Genomic DNA, 25,873 nt, shown 5'->3' with positions numbered 1-25,873 from the left:
CAGGGAGCCCGATGCAGTCACCTCAGCTAACCTGTCCCCCTGATCAAAATGGCAGTAAGTAAATAAACAGTAAACAGATGACATTACATAGAAAATGAAATGTTAAAAACGGTTATATTTTGAACATTCAAGAAAAACTCAAAATTTGTTCTTTGCCAGGTTAGTTTGCTCGTGTCTAAATACACTATATTGTTATAGCAGCATTTACAACATCTCCAGATCATTTGCAGGTTCATAATGAAATGGTACGGATACATGACGCACACCATCCCAGAACATTTAGCATTTCACACACATTTGACAGAAACTGCAATGCCAAGTACTGCATGGGGAGTGATGTTCCCCGTGCAGCGCTTTTTCTTTCTGCGCCATCAAAAATAAATGTCACCCTTAATGTTTCCAGCGGGACTAGATGTAAAGTGGAATATTGCTATAGAGGATTTGTGCTTGAGTCAAATGTTTTCCACACTACACTCAGCGGCCAGCCACTGTTCTAGCCCAACTCATAATTGAACGCTACCAGACATGTCATAAATCAAAATAAAACACTGTAGATAACCTGCATTTACCTGATCTACACTGAAATGCAGCATTTGATTGCTTTCTACCCTCAGCAACTAGTATGGGGTTACGGTTGGTTAAGGTTATGAGGACAGGGTAGGGAGACCTGATCCTGAACTAGGTATTAACAACAGAAATAGTTAAGTACACAGTACAGTGCATATAAGATGTCTCAGGTGGATAAGTAACAGGAACAGTTTCTTCACTATCAAAAGGTTGACTTGAATTTTCATCAGAGAGGTACAGGTGGAGGTGGAGGTTGAGGCTGCTGCGGTGGAGGGGGCTGGGGTGGTGGGTCCTGGGGCTGATGGGGCTGTGGTGGTGGGTCCTGGGGCTGCTTGACCTGGGCACCAGAGGGTTCACCAGTAGGTTGACAACCAGTCTGTTTCTGTGTGTTTGATGCTGTGCTGCCGTCTCTGCAGGGGCACCGACACTGGCATGACTCTCCCTGTCTGATGACGATGACAGGCAGACGCAGGCCTAGCTGTTGCAGAGCTGTCCCTAGAACACAAGACAGAGGGCACGTCAAATAAAGGTTTTAAAAAGTCGTACAGCCATAAAAATTGTACACTGCAACAACCTCACAGGTACGGTCTTGTAGCTAGCATTACAATATCTACAGCACTGCAACTGATAATGTTTAGCGATCAAATTCATTGAAATTATCCAAATGTAGAATACTAGTGTAAAAAGCACACTTAAATACATCAGAGGTTAATATCGGTAAATTCAACAAAGTAAAAGATGAATCTCAGTAAATTACCTGTGTTCCCTCCCATAGGTATTGCTGTGGTGAAATAGAGCTTCTCCTGTGTCGAGCCACTGTGTTGTTGCTGAAATACAACAGGACAAGAGAAGACAGCATGTTCAGCATATGATTAACAGAATGTCAATGCCTCGTGGCTAAAAAGAGGAATAGTTTCATTAAAACAACTGATGGTCAATGAACAGCTGGACTGGTTGAGATCCAGCAGGCCAGTGATTGGACAGTCCCTCTCCATATCCTGATGAAAAGGACTGTGATTGGACGACCCTCTCCATATTCTAATTAGCTGGCTTTACTGCACTCCAGGTTTCAATAAATCATCTGGAATAATGACACCAATAAATACTGACAATACTTACAACAAAAAGATAAATTCATAAAAAATGTGCCTATAAAAACATGAAGGAATGTGATATTATTAGACCAACATCTGCTAGCAAACCTAAATGTATTATTGTTATATATATATATATATATATATATATATAGTATTATAACAGCTAATACATTTAGGTTTGCTAGCAGATGTTAGTCTAATAATATCACATTCCTTCATGTTTATTTATTTATATATCTATATATATATACACACATATATACAAACACAAAAGTATGTGGACACCCCTTCAAGTTAGTTGATTCGGCTATTTCAGCCACACACACATAAGCTCACAGAACGGGACTGGCGAATGCGGAAACGTGTAGCGCGAAAAATCGTCTGTCCTTGGTTGCAACACACTCACTACCGAGTTCCAAATTGCCTCTGGAAGCAACGTCAGCACAAGAACTGTTCATTTGGAGCTTCGTGGAATGGGTTTCCATGGCCGAGCTGCCGCACACAAGCCTAAGATCAACATGTGCAATGCCAAGCGTCGTCTGGCTTGGTGTAAAGCTCGCCACTATTGGACTCTGGAGCAGTGGAAACGCAATCTCTGGAGTGATGAATCACGCTTCACCATCTGGCAGTACGACGGACTAATCTAGGTTTGGCGGATGCCATGAGAACGCTACCTGCCTCAATGCATAGTGCCAACAGTTTGGTGGAGGAAGAATAATGGTCTGGGGCTGGTTTTCATGGTTCGGGCTAGGCCCCTTAGTTCCAGTGAAGGGAAATCTTAATGCTACAGCATACAATGACATTCTAGATGATTCTGTGCTTCCAACTTTGTGGCAACAGTTTGGAGAGGCCCTTTCCTGTTTCAGCATGACAACGCCCCGTGCACAAAGCGAAGTCCATACAGAAATGGTTTGTCAAGATCGGTGTGGAATAACTTGACTGGTCTGCACAGAGCCCTGACCTCAACCCCATCGAACACCTTTGGGATGAATAGGAAAGCCGACTGCGAGCCAGGCCTAATTGCCTAACATCAGTGCCCGATCTCACTAATGCTCTTGTGGCTGAATGGAAGCAAGTCCCCGCAGCAATGTTCCAACATCTAGTGGGAAGCCTTCCCAGAAGAGTGGAGGCTGTTATAGCAGCAAAGGGGGGACCAGCTCCATACTAATGCCCATGAATTTGGAATGAGATGTTCGACGAGCAGGTGTCCACATACCTTTGGTCATGTAGTGTAGCGTATAACGGGCCTAACTTGTAATAATTATAACAACGTATTAGTAACTTGTTAATGATGACTTACTAATAGCTGTGTCTGTGTGTCCCGCTGCCTCTGGTCATTGACACTGTTAAACAGCCACTGGAGGTTCTGTGTGGACAAGGTCAGGGGCTGGAGGGTACTCTGGGCAGGGACAGTAGGAGGAGCAAAGTGCCCCAGGGAAAGGGGTGTTAGTGGGGCCTGGATGAAGGAGCTGGGGGGTGGAGGGTATGGGCCTGGTTGCGAATAGATGGAAGGCGTCTCAGCTGGCTGTAGTAGTAGACTCTGGGTGGAGCATGGTTGTGAATGGAGGGTGGTGGTTGGCTCTAGTAGGAGGCTCTGGGTGGAGCCTGGTTGTGAATGGAGGGTGATGGTTGGCTCTAGTCGTAGGCTCGGCTGTGGAAGGAGGCTCTCGTTGGTTGGCTGTGGTAGTAGGCTCTGATTGGAGCTAGGTTGGTAATAGACGGATGCGGCTGGCTGTTGTAATAGGCTCTGGTTGGACAGCTGTTCTGGATTCACATCATGTGTAGTTATTTCACTGATCATGGGAGAGACAGCGACAGGAACTGGACAGGATTCACCAGGGGTGAGGACAGCGACGGGCTGGGGTACAGGACAGGGTTCACCAGGGAGAGAGTCAGAGGGGGCAGGACAGGTAGAGATAAAACAGGGCGATGCTTCTGGGAGCACCACGGTTGGAGATGGGTTCTCCAAACTACATGAGGGCACTGCCAACGACGACACACCTGGAGAAAATAGGGGAGAGGAAATAAGGGGTTTGAAGGGCTAAACAGGAGACAAGTCATTTAGACAACAAAGCACTGCTGATGTTCACCACTACATAGTACAGTACTCACCCTGTGTCTGGGGCTTGTCTTGAAACAGCAACTCAAACATCAGATCCAGGGCATCAGACTGCCACAGGGACAAGACAGCAGCAGAGTAACGTTAGAAAAGCCAGCCTACAGTTGCCTTGACCAACACATATACAGTGCATTCGGAAAGTATTAAGACCTTGACTTTGTACACATTTTGTTACATTACAGCCTTAGTCTAAAATGTATTAAATAATTTTGTTCCCTCATTAATCTACCCACAATACCGCATAATGACAAAGCGAAAACATGTTTATTTTTGCAAAGTCCTTAAAAATAGAAATCTGAAATACCTAATTTACATACAATACCAATCAACAGTTTGGACACACCTACTCATTTAAGGGTTTTTCTTTATTTTTACTATTTTCTACATAATAATAGTAGAAGACATCAAAGCTATAAAATAACACATATGGAATCAAGTAGTAACCAAAAAAGTGTTAAACAAATCATAATATATTTTATTTTTGAGATTCTTCAAAGAAGCCACCCTTTGACCTAATCATAGCTTTGCACACTCTTAGCATTCTCTCAACCAGTTTCATGAGGAATTCTTTTCCAACAGTCTTGAATGAGTTCCCACATAAGCTAAGCACTTGTTGGCTTCTTTTCCTTCACTCTGCGGTCAAACTCATCCCAAACCATCTAAATTGGGTTGAGGTTGGGTGATTGTGTAGGCCAGGTCATCTGATACAGCACTCAATCACTCTCCTTCTTGGTCAAATAGTCCTAACACAGCCTGGAGGTGTGACGGGTCATTGTCCTGTTGAAAAACAAGTGATAGTCCCACTAAGCGCAAACTAGATGGGGTGGCATATCGCTGCAGAATGCCATGCTGGTTAAGTGTGACTTGAATTTGAAATAAATCACAGACAGTATCACCAGCAAAGCACCCGCACACCATCACACCACCTCCTCCATGCTTCACGGTGGGAACCACACATGCAGAGATCATCCGTTCACCTACTCTGCGTCTCACAAAGACATGCAGTTGTAACCAAAAATCTCAGATTTGGATTCATCAGACCAAAGGACAGATTTCCACCAGTCTAATGTCCATTGCTCGTGTTTCTTGGCCCAAGCAAGTCTATTCTTCTTCTTATTGGTGTCCTTTAGTAGTGGTTTCTTTAAAGCAATTCAACCATGAAATCCTGATTCACACAGTCTCCTCTGAACAGTTGATGTTGAGATGGTGTCTGTTATTTGACCTCTGAAACATTTATTTGAGCTGTAATCTCAGGTACAGTTAACTCTAATGAACTTATCCTCTGGATCTTCTGTTCCTGTGGCGGTCCTCATGAGAGCCAGTTTCATCATAGCTCTTGATGGTTTTTGCGACTGCACTTGAAGAAACGTTCAATGTTTTTGACATTTTCCAGATTGACTGACCTTCATATCTTTGCTTATTTGAGCTGTTCTTGCCATAATATGGACTAGGCCTTTTACCAAATAGGGCTATCTTCTGTATACCGCCTCTACCTTGTCACGACACGACTGATTGACTCAAACACATTAAGAAGGAAAGAAATTCCACAAATTAACTTTTAACAAGGCCCACATGTTAATTGAAATGCATTCCAGGTGACTACCTCATGAATCTAAATGAGAGAATGCCAAGTGTGTGCAAAGCTGTCATCAAGGAAAATGGTGGCTAGTTTGAAGAATCTGAAATATAAAATAAATGTTGATTTGTTTAACACTTTTTTTGGTTACTACATGAGTGTTATTTCATAGTTTTGATGTCTTCATTATTATTCTACAATGTACAAAAAAGGTACAAATAAAAACACTGGAATAAGTAGGTGTCTCCAAACTTTTGACTTGCACAGTAAGTCATTATGGAGATTTTTTTATTTGTCTTTTCATCCATTTCAGAATAAGGCTGGGAAAAGTCAAGGGGTCTGAATACTTTCCGAAGGCACTGTATAGTACTTGTCTTAGTTACCATATTATATTTACATTACCATACACTATGAACAACATTGACATGTATAGTTAGCCCAGAGACATGGCTGTGGTCTCTAATAGCGTCTATATAGCCAATAGCATAGTGCTAACTGTATACATGTCTTTATGACATATTGAATGGTGATATATTGATTCAGACTCAGTGTGTGATATTGAAAATGTGGAAAGAAAGAGGTACAAAATGACTTACATTATTTTCTCTAAGCTGAGAATCAGTGGAAATCAGGCTCATATCACTGAGACATGGGGAACGAGGGTTCAAATCCTGTGTTTCAAAACATGATTATTGATTGATTATAAGAGGTGATTAGAGATAACCGCAAGTTGAGAACAGATTTAAACTGAAGGAAAATAGAGCTAATGTATTGATTGTATTGATATTGGATCAGTAATAGACTTGACACATACAGTGCCTTGTAAAAGCATTCATCCCCCTTGGCGTTTTCCTATTTAGTTGCATTACAACCTGTAACTTAAATTGATTTTTATTTGGATTTCATGTAATGGATATACACAAAATAGTCCAAATTGGTTAAGTGAAATGAAAAAAATTACTTGTTTAAAATAAAAATAAATTTGAAAAAGCCTGGAAAAGTGGTGTATTCACCACCTTTGCTATGAAGCCCCTAAATAAGATCTGGTGCAACCAATTACCTTCAGAAGTCACATACTTAGTTAAATAGATTGCACCTGTGTGCAATCTAAGTGTCACATGATCTGTCACATGATCTCAGTATATATATACTTGTTCTGTAAGGTCCCACCAAGCAAGCAGCACCATGAAGACCAAGGAGCACTATGAAGACCAAGGAGCTCTCCAAACAGGTCAGGGACAAAGTTGTGGAGTACAGATCAGGTTTGGTTATAAAAAAATATCTGAAACTTTGAACATAAATCCATTATTAAAAAACAGGGCCGCCCACCAAAACTCACGGTCCAGGCAAGGAGGGCATTAATCACAGAGGCAACAAAGAGACCAAAGATAACCCTGAAGGACATGCAAAGCTCCACAGCGGAGATTGGAGTATCTGTCCATATGACCACTTTAAGCCGTACACTCCACAGAGCTGTGCTTAACGGAAGAGTGTCAAGAAAAAAAGCCATTGCTTAAAGAAAAGAATAAGCAAACATGTTTGTGGTTCACCAAAAGGCATGTAGGAAACTCCCCAAACATATGGAAGAAGGTACTCTGGTCAGATGAGACTAAAATGTAGCTTTTTGGCCATCAAGGAAAACGCTATGTCTGGCGCAAACCCAACACCTCTCATCACCCCGAGAACGCCATCCCCAGAGTGAAGCATGGTGGTTGCAGCATCATGCTGTGGGGTTGTTTTTCCATCGGCAGGGACTGGAAAACTGGTCAGAATTGAAGGAATGATGGATGGCGCTAAATACAGGGAAATTCTTGAGGGAAACCTATTTCAGTCTTCCAGAGATTTGAGACTGGGACGGAGGTTCACTTTCCAGCAGGACAATGACCCTAAGCATACTGCTAAAGCAACACTCAAGTGGTTTAAGAGGAAACATTTAAATGCCTTGGAATGTCCTAGTCAAAGCCCAGACCTCAATCCAATTGAGAGTGTGTGGTATGACTTAAAGATTGCTGTACACCAGCAGAACCCATCCAACTTGAAGGAGCTGAAGCAGTTTTGACTTGAAGAATGGGCAAAAATCCCAGTGGCTAGACGTGCCAAGCTTATAGAGACATACTCCAAGAGACTTGCAGCTGTAATTGCTGCAAAAGGTGGCTCTACAAAGTATTGACTTTGAGGGGTGAATAGTTATGCACGCTTCAGTTTTCAGTTTTTGTGTCTTATTTCTTGTTTGTTTCACAAGAAAAAATATTTTGCATCTTCAAAGTGGTAGGCATGTTGTGTAAATCAAATGATACAAACCCCCCAAAAATCCATTTGAATTCTAGGTTGTAAGGCAACAAAATAGGAAAAATGCCAAGCAGGGTGAATACTTTCGCAAGCCATTGTATGAGACAGAAACAGATGAAATGTATCATTGTTAAAACATCATTAAGTGACATTTTCAGTCACATGGTGGGAGGACTCACCTCTGAGAGAGAGTGGCTGTCAGTGATGTCAGCTGACGCTCCAGGGTCATGACCTTTGATGTTGTCTCTAAGGCTGTTGGAGGAGCTTAGGGAGATACCACCGTCTGTGTCCACCTGAAGAAGGGGTGGCTCGCCTAGGAGAAATAACACACACATTAATTTTATTGGTCTCTCTTATACAGCAGCCGACCTCGTTGCTTCCAGACCCATAATTTGAGAAATAGTCCCAGCTTGGAGATAGAAAGGTAATTTGCATCCACAACTCTTAGCCTCATGGTTGAAGGTGAGAGGATATAGAAATAATGTCAGCAATATATAAGTCCATGCATAATGACAAGGAACATTAGTAACATGACTATGGTGAAGTAGACTTGTTAGTGCCTTGAGGCCTGTGTTTTTGGGGAAAGGGGAGGTTCAAGCCTCCTGTCTGAGAAACAAGCACGCACAGACAAGCAGTTCTGCATCTTACAAATGGAAACTTCCAGTGGGAAGCCATCCAAACAGCTGACTATGTTTCCTCAGCCTCTGAAATCAATGTGAGTTCACAGATGTCTCCATGCATTCACAGATCACATGCAATGGTTAACTAAAGAGACCCCATCTGATACTCATAGCTCCTCGGAGGGAGGAAGCGTTTGTTGGGTTCTCTGGTATCAGAGGAACAGGCTAGAAAGACAAATGACAGACAGTGTTATAGTCAGAATGGAGTGTGAGAAGAAACAAGTATGTATGTGTGTGTATATTTGATGTGTGTGTGTGTCTGATGTGTGTATATTTGATGTGTGCGTGTGTGTGTATACTTGATGTGTGCGTGTGAGAGAGAGTGAGAGCCAGGGCCCCAGAGGAAGCAGCAGTATTAATAGCTGTGTTCTTCACCACAACAACAGCAGCAGCAATCAGACTTGGGTTCAAATAGTTTTTGAATTACTACAAATACATGAGCGTTTGCTTGAGTCTGGCTGAAGCGCCCAGATTGATGGGGTTTGGACTTTTGGAACTCTTTGTGTGTGTGTGTGTGTGTCATTATGCACAGTCAGTGTTGTCAATGGGTAGTGTCTCTACTCTACATTCCATACCATAGCATGTATCTGCTACATTGAAGCCATCCTCTTATGTGTGTGTGATCTCAGCACTCTGCTGGATGTGGATAAATAGGCTCACCAGGATTCACTGACAGGGCGTTAGGAGAATAAATGGGCCAATAAGAATCTGGGGAGATGAGCGGTTCTAAGGCCTATCTACTGGGCTGAAATAAACTCTGATGTATTCAACACACACACACACAGTAGAGGAAGCCATACTCCATTAGGAATACTCAATAAAGCGTAGCGGGGAGGAAAGAGAAGTGCTACAACGTATTGTTGTATCTGAATCTCTGGAAAAACGGTTTTCAACTCTTCCTAGTCTTATTTCAAAATAAACAGGGTTTGAGCTAAAGGAGCATGCTATGTATCCCCACTCTCTCCCCACAATTCCTGTTATACACACCTGTACCTGTGTGTCCCAGGAAGTGTGTTTGGAGATGGTCACTAGAGGTGAAAGTCTTGTAACAGCCAGGATTATCACACCTGGGGAGAAAACACAAAATTAGGTGATTTGTGCCCATTTATGCATTCGTGCATGCATTCATTTGTTCATTCAACCCACTGAAAACTTGTGAGCTCACCTGAAGGGCTTCTCCTTGGAGTGTGTCCGGATGTGTTTCCTCAGGTCACTCAGGGTGGTGAAGTACTTGGTGCATCCATCTGACTCACAGTTAAACGTGTTCCCTGTGTGCAGTCTCTGGTGGGCTTTTAGCCTGCATATCAACACAATCACAACAGATGGAACTGACACGGCTGATGTTTGCAGTTCAGCACACCAACAGATAGTCACAGAGCTGTGGCTTTACTTGGGGTCAGCATACCAAAGGCCACTAGGATATGTTCATTAACTTTGAGGTCAGGGGGTCAGGAGAGTGCCGAACTTATGAAACATCATCACGTGACACTTCTCTAGATCCATGGCAGGAAGACTACCCCCTTTGATTTGATTTTGATTTTGATTTATTTTTTTTACCTTTATTTAACCAGGCAAGTCAGTTAAGAACAAATTCTTATTTTCAATGACGGCCTGGGAACAGTGGGTTAACTGCCTGTTCAGGGGCAGAACGACAGATTTGTACCTTGTCTTGATTTGATTACAATTGTTTGACTACGATTGCTTTCAGTTGACAATTTTGGTGACAGTGGGCCTGGAAATAATCTATTAAGAAAATATGTGGGGAGGCAAGACAGCTAAATTGGAGTACCTGCTCTGCCTATTCAATGGTTTTGGAAAACGCTTCACCCTTACCTATACAGTGTGTTGTAGGCCTTCTCACAGCCCTGTTGATCACATTCGAAGGGTTTCTCCTTGGTGTGAACGCGGATGTGGATCTTCAGACTGTAGGAGGTGAGGAAGGCCTTGTCACAGCCCAACTGGTTGCAGACAAATGTGTACTCTCCTCTGTGTCTCTTCTGGTGGGTCCGCAGGTTCCCTGCTGTGCTGTAGGTACGAGTACAGTCCTTGTATAGACACTGGTAACGCTTCACCTGCAGAACAGACAGTTTATATAACAACTCTTTGCCTATGTCGAAAAGATGGAACACCGCCACATACATAAACATACGCTTAACATGTAGGAAGTGTTCATGGCAATTACCGGTACGTAACACTTGACAAGCATTACATCAAGTCTAGAAATTAATTAGCTGTATTGGTTTATATGAGAAGATTGAAGTGCACATGTATGAATGAGACCTAATTAGCTTCACAGAAAGAGAACCAAGAGGCTGTAGAGCATAGAGAGCAGTGAAATATTCCTCTCATCTCGACATCTGCCGAGAACTTGAGATAATGACTCATTGGTTCTGGATGGGAGAGGCTGATGGGGGAAAACAGAAGCTTCAGAGCTAGCTCCCAGGAAGGCCCAATTTCACCGCCCCAAACCAATCCCCTCTCCTGTCTCTTCCTCTCACTCACTGACTTCATCATAACAGTTGGCTTGTCATCTTCACAGAATATGGTACTGCTGCTAACCTAGCATGGTCTATTTTCTCAGTGATGATGTGACTTAATGACATCTTAATCCCTTCCATGTTCTAAACTCTTAGGAAAAAAAAGTGCTATTCAGAACTTAAAATGGTTCTTCGGCTGTGCCCATAAGAGAACACTTTGAATAACCCTTTTTCGTTCCTGGCAGAACCCTTTTGGGTTCCATGAAGAAAACTTTTGCACAGAGGATTCTATCTATATGGAACCAAACATTTTTTTTAACGGGAACCAAAAAGGGTTGTCCTATGAGGACAGTTAAAGAACATTTTTGGAACCCTCTTTTCTTAGAGTGTATATGTATTATGCCAAAGAGGGTCTGTCAGTTATTCACAGATTGAGAATGCACATCATATGACATCACATGTGTGAGCCTGACCAACCTGATGTAATGTTTGCCCTAAGGGTTGATGCCTACACTCTCAACATGGTGTAATTTAAAATAATACTACAAATGGCTCTGCCTAGCTATAGCCTTGCAACATCCTTCAGGACATAATGGCTGGGACATTAAGAACACCTGCTCTTTCCATGACAGACTGAACAGGTGAAAGCTATGCTCCCTTATTGATATAACTTGTTAAATCCACTTCAAATCAGTGTAAATTAAGTGGAGGAGACAGGTTAAAGAATGATTTTTAAGCCTTGAGACATTGATTGTGTATTTGTGGTATTCAGAGGGTGAGTAGGCAAGACAAAAAAATGTAAGTGCCTTTGAACAGAGTACGGTAGTAGGTGCCAGGCACACCGGTTTGTGTCAAGAACTGCAACGCTGTTGGGGTTTTCACACTCAACAGTTTCCTGTGTGTATCAAGAATGGTCCACCAACCAAAGAACATCAAAGGGGGGTCAACTCAATATTAGGAAGGTGTTTCTAATGTTTGGTATAATCAGTGTATGTGAATGAGCAACGGCGCCTCTCCTCCTCAAAACCACAATACCAGGAGTGTGTTTTCCAGACACAGAACAAAATTACAACAAATATTATGGTTAAACTCAAGTACAGTAATTGATTTAAATATATATATAAAATTGTGAAAAATTATTATACAAATGGCATAATCCTTGTAAATTATATCATAAATAGGACTGGTGGAATTATGTCACAAACAATTAACAAAAATATATGGACATTTTTGCTCTATCCAAAATTACAACCAACTGATTGCAGCATTACCGCAAAAGTGGAGGAGGCAAGTAGAAAGGGGAGAAAGTAAGGAACTTGTCTGTCGTCCCTGCATTAAAGACCAAAATCGGTTAAAGACAATTGTGATAAATAAAAAAAGTATACCAGTTTCATTTAAGGATAAAAAAAAATGACAACTGTGCCATATAGATTGCAAAAGAGTGGGGAAAAGATTTGCGATGTACCGTTTCCATGGCACATTGTTTATGAACTGATACACAAAACACCAGATTCAAAGGGTCAATTTTTTCCAATTAAAATTATAATACAACATTCTTGCAACCAATATAATGTTATATACAGTGCATTCGGAAAGTATTCAGACCCCTTGACTTTTTCCAAATTTTGTTACAGCCTTATTCTAAAATTGATAAAATGTATTTATGACAAAGGAAAAACTGTTTAGAACATTTTGAAAATGTATAAAATAAAAACACAGAAATGTCACATTTACATACTTATTCAGACCCTGTACTCAGTACTTTGTTGAAGCACCTTAGGCAGCGATTACAGCCTCGAGTCTACTTGTGTATGACGCAAGAAGCTTGGCACACCTGTATTTGGGGAGTTTCTCCCATTCTTCTCTGCAGATCCTCTCAAGCTCTGTCAGGTTGGATGGGGAGCGTCGCTGCACAGCTATTTTCAGGTCTCTCCAGAGATGTTCGATTGTGTTCAACTGGCTGGGCCACTCAAGGACATTGAGAGACTTGTCCCCAAGCCACTCCTGCGTTTTCTTGGCTGTGTGCTTAGGGTCGTCGTCCTGTTGGAAGGTGAACCTTTGCCCTAGTCTGAGATCCTGAGTACTCTGGAGCAGGTATTTATCAAGGATCTCTGTACTTTTCTCCGTCATCTTTCCCTTGATCCTGACTAGTATCCCTGCTGCTGAAAAACATCCCCACAGCATGATGCTGCCACCACCATGCTTCACCGTAGGAATGGTGCCAGGTTTCCTCCAAACGAGACACTACGCATTGATTCCAAAGAGTTCAATCTTAGTTTCATCAGACCAGATAATCTTGTCTGTCATGTGCCTTTTACTGAGAAGTGGCTTCCATCTGGCCACTCTACCATAAAGGCCTGATTGGTGGAGTGCTGCAAAGATGGTTGTCCTTCTGGAAGGTTCTCCCATCTCTGCAGAGGAACTCTTGTCAGAGTGACCATCGGGTTCTTGGTCATCCTCTGACCAAGGCCCTTCTCCCCGATTGCTCAGTTTGGCTGGGCAGCCAGTTCTAGGAAGAGTGTTGGTGGTTCCAAACTTCTTCCATTTAAGAATGATGCCACTGTTCTTGGGACCCTTCAATGCTGCAGCAATTTGTTGGTACAGTTCCCCAGATCTGTGCCTCGACACAATCCTGTTTCGGAGCTCTACGGACAATTTCTTCGACCTCATGGCTTGGTTTTTGCTCTGACATGCACTGTCAACTGTGGGACCTTATATGTCCAATGAATTTAATTGACCATAGGTGGACTCCAATCAAGTTGTAGAAACATCTCAAGGATGATCATTGGAAACAGGATGCAACTGAGCTCAATTTCGAGTCTCGTAGCAAAGGGTCTGAATACTTACGTAAATAAGGTATTTAAAAAAATAAAAAATGTGTTAAACTTTCTAAAAACCTGTTATTTCTTTGTCATTATAGGGTATTGTGTATAGATTGATGAGGAAAAATGTATCTAATACATTTTAGAATAAGGCTGTAAAGTAACAAACGTGGAAAAAGTCAAGGGGTCTGAATACTTTCCCAATGCACTGTATATGGGGGATACAACCATCCCAGCTCTGCAGATTTTGCTGCAAAAAGACAGAATCATTATATCACTTGTTTTGGTAATGCCCATATGTAGCTTGGTTTTGGTCGCAGGCATAGCCGCGGGAAGTATGTAGTTTGGAAGTGCTGCAAATATTTTTTAATTGTAATTTCAAGGGGGGTGCTGAAAAAATATTTTTTCCAGCGCTACAGGATGCTATATCGGTCCACTAATACAGCACCATTAAAGTGGAACTAACAGCATTTTAGCAACTTGAAATCATATTAAAATCTGTACATATACTTCACAGGAAGAATATGACACCTTTTAAACATTAATCAAGCACTTAGATATGGTAATTTTCACATTTTCATAAATTCTTAGAATGTTTGGGAATTACTTATGCTAACGCATTTGTGAAAATTCTACAGCAATATAGAGCGGGAAAGTGGCCATGCATTTGGACAATTAATAGACACTATATCACGACTCCTCCCGAAGGTGGCTCCTCTTCCTGTTCGGGCGGCGCTCGGCGGTCGTCGTCACCGGTCTACTAGCTGCCACCGATCCCTTTTCTGTTTGTTTTGTCTTATTGGTGCCTTGTTAAAAGTTAATTGTAGAATTTCTTTCCTTCTTAATGTGTTTGAGGCAATCAGTCGTGTTGTGACATGGTAGGGTTGGTATACAGAAGATAGCCCTATTTGGTAAAAGATCAAGTCCATATTATGGCAAGAACAGCTCAAATAAACAAAGAGAAATGACAGTCCATCATTATTTTAAGACATGAAGGTCAGTCAATACGGAACATTTCAAGAACTTTGAACGTTTTCTTCAAGCTCTATGATGAAACTGGCTCTCATGAGGATCGCCACAGGAAAAGAAGACCCAGAGTTACCTCTGCTGAAGAAGATTAGTTCATTCGAGTTACCAGCCTCAAAAATTGCAGCCCAAATAAAGGCTTCACAGAGTTCAAGTAACAGACACATCTCAACATCAACTGTTCAGAAGAGACCGTGTGAATTTTATTTAACCGGTTAGGCCAGTTGAGAACGAGTTCTTATTTATAACTGCGACCTGGCTAAGATAAAGCAGAGCAGTGTGACAAAAACAACAGAGTTACAAACAAACGTACAGTTAATATCACAATAGAAAAAAATACATGTACAGTGTGTGCAAATGTAGAAGAGTAGAGAGGTAAGGCAATAAATAGACCATAGAGGAAAAATAATTACAATTTAGCATTAACACTGGAGTGATAGATGTGAATCAGTCCTTCATGGTCGAAATGTTGCAAAGAAACAACAACTAAAGGACACCAATAATAAGAAGAGGCTTGCTTGGGCCAAGAAACATGAGCAATGGACAATAGACTGGTGGAAATCTGTCCTTTGGTCTGATGAGTTCAAATTTCAGATTTTTGGTTCCAACCGCCAGGTTTTTGTGAGACGCAGAGTAGGTGAACGGATGATCTCTGCATTTGTGGCTCCCACCATGAAGCATGGAGGAGAAGGTGTGATGGCGTGTTGGTGCTTTGCTGGTGACAATGTCTGTAATTTATTTAGAATTCAAGGCACACTTAACCAGCATGGTCACCCCAGCATTCTGCAGCAATACGCCATCCCATTTGGTTCACGCCTAGTGGTACTATCATTTGTTTTTCAACAGGATAATGACCCATCACACCTCCAGGCTTTGTAAGGGCTATTTGACCAAGGAGAGAGATGGAGTGCTGCATCAGATGACCTGGCCTCCACAATCACTCGACCTCAACCCAATAAAGATGGTTTGGGATGAGTTGGACCGCAGAGTGAAGGAAAAGAAGGAAAAGAAGCCAACATATGTGGGAACTCCTTCAAGACTGTTGAAAAAACATTCCAGGTGAAGCTGGTTGAGAGAATGCCAAGAGCGTGCAAAGCTGTCATCAAGGCAAAGGGTGGCTACTTTGATAAATCTAAAATATATTTAGATTTGTTTAACCCTTTTTTGGTTAAAACTTCTTAGGGCTGCAATCCCGTTAACGAGATTGATATGACAACAGCCAGTGAAAGTGCAGAGCACCAAATTCAAACAGAAATCTCATAATTAAAATTCCTCAAACATACATGTATCTTATACCATTTTAAAATGTAATCTTGTTGTAAATCCCACCAAAGTGTCCGATTTCAAATAGGCTTTACAGCAAAAGCACCACAAACGATTATGTTAGGTCAGAGCCAAGCCGCAGAAAAACACAGCCATTTTTCCAGCCAAAGTGAGGAGTCACAAAAAGCACAAATAGAGATAAAATGAATCACTAACCTTTGATGATCTTCAGATGACACTCATAGGACTTAATGTTACACAATACATGTATGTTTTGTTAGATAAAGTGCATATTTATATCAAAAAATCTCAGTATACATTGGCGCGTTATGTTCACTAGTTCCAAAAACATCCAGTGATATTGCAGAGAGCCACATCATTTTACAGAAATACACATTATAAATGTCTATGAAAATACAATTGTTAGACATGGAAATATAGATACACTTCCCCGTAATGCAACCGCTGTGTCAGATTTCAAAAAAGCTTTACGGAAAAAGCAAACCATGCAATAATCTGAGTACAGCTTTCAGACAACAAAGCAGCCAAAAAGATATCCGCCATATTGGGTGGTCAACATTAGTCATAAATAGTATTATAAATATTCACTTACCTTTGATGATCTTCATCAGAATGCACTCCCAGGAATCCCAGTTCCACATTAAATGCTTGATTTGTTCGATAATGTCCATCATTTTTGTCCAAAGAGCTACTTTTGTTAGCACGTTTGGTAAACAAATCCAAAGTCATGAAGCGTGTTTCCTAGTTGCAGATGAAATGTCAAAAAGTTCCGTTACTGTCCATAGAAACATGTCAAACGATGTATGGAATCAATCTTTAGGATGTTTTTAACATAAAACTTCAATAATATTCCAACCAGAGAATTCCTTTGTCTTCAGAAAAGCAAAGGAACGCAGCTAACTCTCATGTGAAATGCGTGTGACCAGCTCGTGACTACTGGCAGACCTCTGACTCATTCCTCTCTCATTCGGTCCCACTTCACAGTAGAATCTTCAAACAAGTTTCTAAAGACTGTTGACATCTAGTGGAAGCCTTAGGAAGTGCAACATAACCAATATCCCACTGTGTATTCAATAGGGGCTGGGTTATACAATATCTACAATATTAAAGCTGATCTACCCCATACATTTATTTTATTTTAACTGTCTTATGTGACCAACTATGGTTGAAACGGATTGCCTTGGCATTAGCTCAAGGAACTAACACAATTCTTCAGATATAAAGGCTTACCTCGCTGTGGTGGGTATCTGGGCACTCAGAGTGTAGTGTGATGGTGGCCCCCTGGATGTGCCGGGGCATGGGTGTGGAACCAGGGTTGATGGTGAACTGGATCTGGTCCTGGGAGATGGTGTGGTGGATGTACCCCTGTGACATGGCCTCCCAGTGGTCTTCCAGACCTCCACGGTCCTCTGTCTCAAATCCCTCGTCTAGATACATCATCAGGTCCTCTTCCTCCTCTTTATTGTCAGTTGTAGAACCCACAGGGTCTTGCTCAATCATCACTGTGGTTCTGTCGTACACTGTGTCCAGACTGTGCACACCAGAGTCCAGTGGAGAGGGCAGCAGTAACCTGTCCCATTGGTCCCAGTTGACAGTAACCATCTTCGTGGACACATTGTCCTCTTCAACCTCCCGACTTGTCTTGTCCACCTCTTCCTCAAAGAGCATGGTCTCATTGGATTGGACATTCATCCTCATGCATGGTAACAAAGGTGCACACACACACTAACTGGTTTTCCACTGAAAGGAGAGAGGAAGAGGGGAGAAAATGTATCAATCAGTTGAGGCTCTCACTTAATTTAATAAAAATACAAATTGTAAAACATTCAAAAAGTTATCATTTTCAGATAAAACTATACTAAATATATTCACATCACCAAATAACAGTTTTAAACACACTGTTTTGGAAAAAAAGGTCTACAGTAGCCTCAACAGCACTCTGTAGGGTAGCACCATGGTGTAGCTGGAGGACAGCAAGCTTCCGTCCTCCTCTGGGTACACTGACTTCAATACAAAACCTAGGAGGCTCATGGTTCTCACCCCCTTCCATACACTTAGACAGTAATTATGACAACTTCCAGAGGACGTTCTCCAACATATCAGAGCTCTTGCAGCATGAACTGCCATGTTATCCACTCAAAGGATCAGATAATTATTCTAGTACTGAAAGCATAAACTACAGCTAGCTAGCACTGCAGTGCATAACATGTGGTGAGTAGTTGACTCAAAAAGAGAGAAAGACAATAGTTGAACAGTTTTGAACAAATTAATTTATTCCAAAATGAAGGAGAAGCAAGAAAGATTTCATAATATTTTTTCACTTTCAGTTTTACTGCTAGCAAATGCAGCTAGCTAGTGTAACCTACTCAAACAGCCTGCTCAAACAGAGTGATGCTATTTTTGCTATGCTGGCTGTGACTAGCCAACACAACATTGGAACTCTTCCAAGTCAAGGTATTGTGGCAGATGGCAGGGAGAGGTGAGGGGAGTGGTGATTGAAGGAAGATATCTTGCAGCCCGCTGACTCCACCCCCGAGCCTTATATGGACTTCTTGTCCCAAGGAGGCAAGCCGGTGGATCATTAAGCCATTGAGAGCTTGGGGATAAAAGAAGAAGCGGGCTGCACAAAGAGGGAGAGGGCTGAGAGGGAAACGAGTGTTATGGAGAGTGTGAGAAGCGGGAGAATTCTCCTGTACGATTACCCGTTGTGAACTTGTTACTGGATTCCCCCCCTTTTCCCACCGTGTGCAAATATCCCTAATAAATTCCCCATTTGCATTCTTGTTGTGCTCCCTGTACGTGTTTGGTTATTGAACTTGGTGACGTGGAAACCCTACACTCTTGAGCCTGCTACAGTATGCTTTTGGTTTTCTTAATTTATTGCCACCGGGGCCTGCCGGTGTAAGTGTTGTGTTGGCTCCCGAGTGACGCAGCGGTCTAAGGCACTGCTTCTCAGTGCTAGAGGCGTCCCTACAGACACCCTGGTTCGATTCCAGGCTGTATCACAACCGGCCATGAATGGGTGGCGCACAATTGACTCAGTGTTGTCTGGGCTTGGCTGGGGTAGGCCGTCATTGTAAATAAGAACATGTTCTTAACCAACTTGCCTAGTTAAATAAAGGTTAAAATAAAGATTATTTTAGAAAGTGTTAAACTGCTTAATGACTACTGCATGATTATAGAAGGTTTAATAACGCGTTAGTTCTATTAGCTATGTTGACTATGACATTACCTTAGCTAATATGGTGACTATGTAGGCTGTTGTGTTGTGTATTGAAGTCCAAAAGCGAAGGGGAAAGGTGAGAGGGGAGTGCATAGATGCGAGAAGGAATACAACATGGCTGCTATGAAAGTGAACCGTGAATACACGTGATTCATTCAGTCGATTTTGTTGAAAAACATTTCTTAAACGGAAGCAAATGGAACGGGGATAAACATACCTGAATTTGTCCAATAAAAAAAACTCTTGTTTGCAACATTTACATTTACATTTAACTGTTGGACTAATGTTTACACCCTAGATTGATAGATGTAGGCAAGAGTGTGCAAGGCGTTATTGAATGTGTCACTGTCTGTACATTCGTCACTGTCAGTCTCCTCATAATTCTCTCCACCTGTGTGCACCTACCTTGTAAACTTTCATTCATAGGCTAGGTTTTAGCTATGATGGGTATAGGGAAAATTAGAGAATCGCGTAGTAGCCTAAACCTATCGATGTTACACTGAACTGGGTGAACGGAATATGAATGACAGTCATCCAATGTGGTGTAATAGAAATAAGGCCATGCTCATGAAAAGTACAATTCGTCCTCCCTCATCTTAAACAGCACCGACCGCCACTGGTAACAGTAACCAATCAAGTAACAGTAACCAATCATGAGAAATACATACGCATATTATTTTTTCACATAAAAATGAGAAACATACTATTGGTTAAACGTACTTTTGGTTAAACAGTTTGAAACAACAGTAGCCTAATACAAAGTCAACGACGTTCTTGACATTCCTCGGTGAGCTCTAGCTATCATCAAAACTATTTTACTTGTTGCTAACGTTACTAGCACTCACCCAGCAGGCGCAACACATAAATGTTGCCATGTTTCAATAACAATTCCAAACTACTCACCATTTTGAAAGTTCACCACGTAAATGCAGTCAAGAACAACTACAAGGTCATCCAAGTATTTATAAAATGTCTTCTGCTTTGTTTACCCGGACTCAATCAGCAATTCCTCCGTTGTTACACTGTTGCAACATCGTAGTTACCCTAGCAGCCTACTTATCCAGCTTCCTCTTTCCGCCCAGAATTAACTCACTCAACCGTGAAATAAACTACTAGGTAACTGCCAAAAGAAAGGAAACACCAACATGAGCAACCACAGCCAGCCACCACGAGCCAGAACAGCTTCAAGGCAGGCCTGGCATAGATTCTACAAGTGCTTGGAACTCTATTGGACGGATGCGGCACCATTCTTCCACGAGCAAATCCATAACTTGATGTTTTGTTAATGGAAACCCCTGTCTCAGGCAACGCTCCATAATCTCCTGTAAGTGTTCAATTGGGTTGAGATCTGGTGACTGAGATGGCCATGGCAAATGGTTTACTTCGTTTTTATGCTCATGAAACCATTCAGTGACCACGTGTGCACCGTGGATGGGTGCATTGTCACCCTATACCCGGTGGCATAGCCATGGTAGCCAAAATAATTGCCTGCCCAGCAATATATACATGACCCTAAGCATGATGGGATGTGAATTGCTTAATTAACTCACGAACCACAACGGTGTGGAAGCACCTGGTTTCAATATACTTTGTATCCCTCATTTACTCAAGTGTTTCTATTATTCTGGCAGTTACCTGTACAGCCATAGCTCTGGGATAGAAGTGTGCTACAGCGCCATCTTGTGGATATTAATTATTTCTGACCACTACTCTTAACAGGGTTTTAAAGGTTTAGCCAAAGCTACACTGCACACCTTCTGAAATACCTATATTGTAAACCTGACAGTGATATAATCCTGATGAAATACGTAGAAATATAAGGATCAACATAGTTGAGGTATGAGTTTAATTGTCTGAGTAGAAATAATTGTGAACAGTAGTTGGTCCATAGATAGTTCGTTTTAGGCCTACCTATCCCCTGGCAGTAACCCCCACAACTGAACAGCCCACTCAAACCCATGATCCCCCCCCCCCCCCCAATAAAGGAAAAACATGTTTTATTTTCACAATACCTAATATTCACAGGTCAAGAAAACATGAAAGAACTAATGACAATCAAGCAGTGGATCTGACAAACCTGAAATATGCATATTGGAAAGTGATTATACTGTCACAGGAAGGTTAGTAGATTAACAAGTAGACTGCCCAGTCGAGTTACACTCAGGGCCAGTAGGGAGAGACTCTCCAGGCCTAAGCAGGCAGAGTTGACAGGCATGTTTAGAGCACCGTCAAATCTGAGACAGGAGATAGACCAGGCCTCACAGCACTCCTGGTGGCATTGGTACGAGTTAAAGGGAGAACACTTAGTACTCTGTCCGCAGTCTCTGAAGCATCCAGCATGCCACACTGCCATTGTGTGTAGATTGCTGAGGAAAATGTTCTATTTAATCCATTTTAGAACAAGACTGTAATGTAACAAAATGAGGGAAAAGTCAAGGGATCTGAAAACTTTCCGAAGGCACTGTCTATATTCCAGGTGACCTGGCTTGAGGATTTCTTGAGCTGTGGGATGGTGTATCAGTTGTGTTAACAAGCAGCAGCAGTAGAATCATCATCAATAACAGCAGTAGTTGAATCATCATCATTATCCCCATCAATAACAGTGATCATCAGCAGCAGACTAATCATCAACAATACTTCATCCATTAACAGTTTAGTTTCAGACTACTGACATGGTGATAACCAAGTATATTGACATTGCATGTTAAAGACAAATTCGTTTTGAAAGCGATAATAGGAATGAGTCTCTCCTCATCTCACAGAAGTCCATGCCCTCCTCAAACACATCCTCCACGGACTTATTATGCATGTGGCATTTTATGCCAATGCAGCTAAATGTTTTACAATACCTCACCTGCAAAGTTATTCAAAGGATCTTAGAGAGCGCTATGCAGCTTGAACACTCTGTAAAATACAGAACACAATTGTTCTTGTACCTTATTCCTGTCAAAGCAGCATTTACAGTCATGCTTCCCATGTTAGATATGGTGGGCCGTGCAGCAGCTGTAGTAGACTGTGTATTATAAACAATAATAACTGATGAAGAAAAAAGACACAAGGATCAGCAATATGCAAACAGTGAACATTTGGCCCCACATTTTTTTTTTTTTTTTTTTTTTTTTTTACAAATCTGTGTAAATTGATTCACCTTTATCTTTGCCTAAGAGCATGAAGTTAGTTTAGTACTCAGTTTGGTTCATATTGGAGGCAGTGGCGCCTTGATCATCAATGTCTTTGCCATCGTCTAGTCCTGAGTAAGAAACAGTGGTTTGAAAGTCATTGGGGTCATGTCTGTCGGCCTGTGCCAGGATGTTGACGTCAGAGTAACTGTTCCCCTTCTCTGTTGTGGGGAAGACATCATCTGCATCATAGCCCTGAATAGACAGATAGAGAGGTTGTTTTTGTGATGGGCCTTAGAGTCTTTGTCAGTCTTGACTTTGGGGAATTCTTCGTTACTGACACCTTCATTACGGTTTCCATTGTTCTGAGATGTTGGTAGGACATCTGTAATGTCGTGGTAAATCAAGCTACTCTCACTCTGAGATGTAGCGAAGACATCTGTAATCAAATATATTTATAAAGCCCTTTTTACATCAGCCGATGTCAAAGTGCTATATAGAAACCCAGCTTAAAACCCCAAACAATGCAGATGTAGTAGCATAGTGGCTAGGAAAAACTCCCTGGAAAGGCAGGAACCTTAGAAGAAACCTAGAGAGGAACCAGGCTCCGAGGGGTGGCCAGTCCTCTTCATAGATGACCAGCAGGTTCTAATAATAATAAATATCACAGTGGTTGTAGAGGGTGTAACAGGTCCTCCGGGATGGAGAGAATTAGAGGAAGCATACTTAAAATTCAAAAAAATACTCCAGACATAAGACTGACCCTAGCCCCTAGCCCCCCCCCCCCTTGATGGCCAAAAAGCCACATTTTAGTCTCATCTGACCAGAGTACCTTCTCTATATGTTTGGGGGAGTCTCCAACATTTCTTTTGGTGAACACCAAAGGTGTTTGCTTATTTTTTTCTTTAAGCAACGGCTTAAAGTGGACAGATGCTCCAATCTCCACTGTGGAGCTTTGCAGCTCCTTCAGGGGTCTATTTGTTGCCTCTGATTAATTCCCTCCTTGCCTGTTCTGAGTTTAGTGGGTGGCACTTTGGCAGGTTTGCTATGCCATATTCTTAAAATTTTAAAATAATGGATTGAATGAAGGGCCTCCCGGGTGGCGCAGTGGTTAAGGGCGCTGTACTGCAGCGCCAGCTGTGCCACCAGAGACTCTGGGTTCGCGCCCAGGCTCTGTCGTAACCGGCCGCGACTGGCTGCAATTAGCCTAGTGTCGTCCGGGTTAGGGAGAGGTTGGCCGGTAGGGATATCCTTGTCTCATCGCGCACCAGCGACTCTTGTGGTGGGCCGGGCACAGTGCGCGCTAACCAAGGTTGCCAGGTGCACAGTGTTTCTGGATGCGCACTGTGTTAAGAAGCAGTGCGGCTTGGTTGGGTTACCACGAAATTGGGGAGAGAAACGGGGTTAAAAATAATGGATTGAATGGTGCTCCACGGGATGTTCATAGTTTCTGATATTTTTTATATAAACCCTTTTTTCTCCAATTGGTAGTAGTTACTCGTTGCTGCAACTCCCGCATGGACTCGAGAGGTGAAGGTCGAGAGCCACGCGTCCTCCGAAACACAACCCAACCAATCCGCACGGGTTCTTGACACACCACACATCCAACCCGGAAGCCAAGTGCACCAATGTGTCAGAGGAAATACTGTACACCTGGCCAGCGTGCACGGCGCCCGGCTCGCCACAGGAGTCGCTAGTGCGCGATGAGACAAGGATATCCCTATACTTTTGTACTTCACAACTTTGTCCCTTTTTATTTAATGAGGTAAGCTAGTTGAGAACAAGTTCTCATTTGCAACTGAGACCTGGCCAAGACAAAGCAATTTAACACACAGTTATCAAATCAAAATCAATTTATATAGCCCTTCTTACATCAGCTGATATCTCAAAGTGCTTTACAGAAACCCACCCTATAAGCCCAAACAGCAAGCAATGCAGGTGTAGAAGCACTGTGGGTAGGAAAAACTCCCTAGAAAGGCCAAAACCTAGGAAGAAACCTAGAGAGGAACCAGGCTATGAGGGGTGGCCAGGCCTCTTCTGGCTGTGCCGGGTGGAGATTAGAACAGAACATGGCCAAGATGTTCAAATGTTCTTAAATGACCAGCATGGTCAAATAATAATAATCACAGTAGTTGTTGACGGCGCGACGCGACAAGTCAGCACCTCAGGAGTAAATGTCAGTTGGCTTTTCATAACCTATCATTAAGAGTATCTCTGCCGCTCCTGCTGTCTCTAGAGAGTTGAAAACAGCAGGTCTGGGACAGGTAGCACGTCCGGTGAACAGGTCAGGGTTCCATAGCAGCAGGCAAAACATTTGAAACTGGAGCAGCAGCACGGCCAGATGGCAGAGAATCCCAGTGGAAAGAGGGGAACCGGCCAGGCAGAGACAGCAAAGGCAGTTTGTTGCGCCAGAGCCTTTCCGTTCACACTCCTGGGCCAGACTACACTCAATCATATGACCTACTGAAGAGATGAGTATTTTGTCTTTTTATTCCAGTTACACATGGAACAAACAAAGTCAATAATACAGTAGAAAAAGTCTATATACAGTATGTGCAAATAAGGTTGGATAAGGGAGGTAAGGCAATAAATAGGCCATGGTGGCAAAGTAATTACAATATAGCAATTAAACACTGGAATGGTAGATGTGCAGAAGACAAATGTGCAAGTAGAGATACTGGGGTACAAAGGAGCAAGATAAATAAATACACTATGGGGATGAGGTAGTTGGATGGGCTATTTACAGATGGGCTATGTACAGGTGCAGTGATCTGTGAGCTGCGCTGACAGCTGGTGCTTAAAGCTAGTGAGGGAGATATGAGTCGCTGATCTGACCTGTTTGTAGATCACCTTGGTTTTCATGGTGCGCCTTGGTTTTCATGGTGCGCCTTGCTTAGTGGTTTTGCAGATTCTGGGGCTTTTCAGAACAGGTGTATATATACTGAGATCATGTGACCGATCATGTGACACTTAAAGATTGCACACAGGTGGACTTTATTTAACTAATTATGTGACTTCTGAATGTAATTGGTTGCACCAGATCTTATTTAGGGGATTCATAGCAAAGAGATGCATATTTTGGAATATATTTTTCATTTAATTTCACCAACATATTTTGTGTATATCCATTATATGAAATCCAAATAAAAATCCATTTAAATTACAGGTTGTAATGCAACAAAATAGGAAAAATGCCAAGGGGGATGATTACTGTTGCAAAGCACTGTAAATACTGGAGGCTGAGACAGGAGGGGTTGGGAATCATCCTCACTATAGTTCAATATCTCATTCTTGAAGGATGTATTTTTAATTTTTTTAATGTAACTAGGCAAGTAAGTTAAGAACAAATTCTTATTTACAATGACCGCCTACACCGGCCAAACCCGGACGACGCTGGGCCAATTGAGGGATTCCCAATCACGGCTGGTTGTGATAACCTGGATTTGAACCAGGGTGTCTGTAGTGACACCTCTAGCACTGAGATGCAGTGCCTTGGACTGCTGCACCTCCTTAGACTGCTGCACCACTCGGGAGCCCCAAAGAAGGGGTGACTTTCATTCTATATTTTTCTGTATTGTTTCTCTCAGTCTTGAG

At 42.2% G+C, this 25,873-nt stretch overlaps 1 protein-coding gene across 4 annotated transcripts; it reads right to left on the bottom strand.

Moving 5' to 3' along the window:
- Positions 1-95: 95 nt before the first annotated feature.
- Positions 96-25,157, bottom strand: LOC115131443 (metal regulatory transcription factor 1-like). Of its 4 annotated transcripts, none has more exons than XM_029663182.2 (11): positions 25,115-25,157; positions 17,168-17,677; positions 10,162-10,400; positions 9,494-9,625; positions 9,316-9,395; positions 7,828-7,961; positions 5,956-6,030; positions 3,777-3,834; positions 2,965-3,665; positions 1,325-1,394; positions 96-1,062 (listed from the first exon to the last, which is right to left on the bottom strand). In XM_029663182.2, exons 2-11 carry the CDS (start codon positions 17,633-17,635, stop codon positions 794-796), a joined length of 2,226 nt encoding a protein of 741 aa, XP_029519042.2. In that variant the 5' UTR covers positions 17,636-17,677; positions 25,115-25,157; the 3' UTR covers positions 96-793. The 4 variants fall into 4 exon arrangements, with proteins under 4 accessions (XP_029519042.2, XP_029519043.2, XP_029519041.2 ...); XM_029663183.2 differs by lacking the exon at positions 25,115-25,157 and adding an exon at positions 20,064-20,260 and having other exon boundaries at positions 9,322-9,395; XM_029663181.2 differs by lacking the exon at positions 25,115-25,157 and adding an exon at positions 20,064-20,258.
- Positions 25,158-25,873: the final 716 nt, after the last annotated feature.

Source organism: Oncorhynchus nerka, linkage group LG7 (assembly GCF_034236695.1).
Source record: "Oncorhynchus nerka isolate Pitt River linkage group LG7, Oner_Uvic_2.0, whole genome shotgun sequence".
Taxonomy (NCBI): domain Eukaryota; kingdom Metazoa; phylum Chordata; class Actinopteri; order Salmoniformes; family Salmonidae; genus Oncorhynchus; species Oncorhynchus nerka.
The sequence above is the reverse complement of the archived record's forward strand: the minus strand, read 5'-3'. Positions and strand labels throughout refer to the sequence as shown.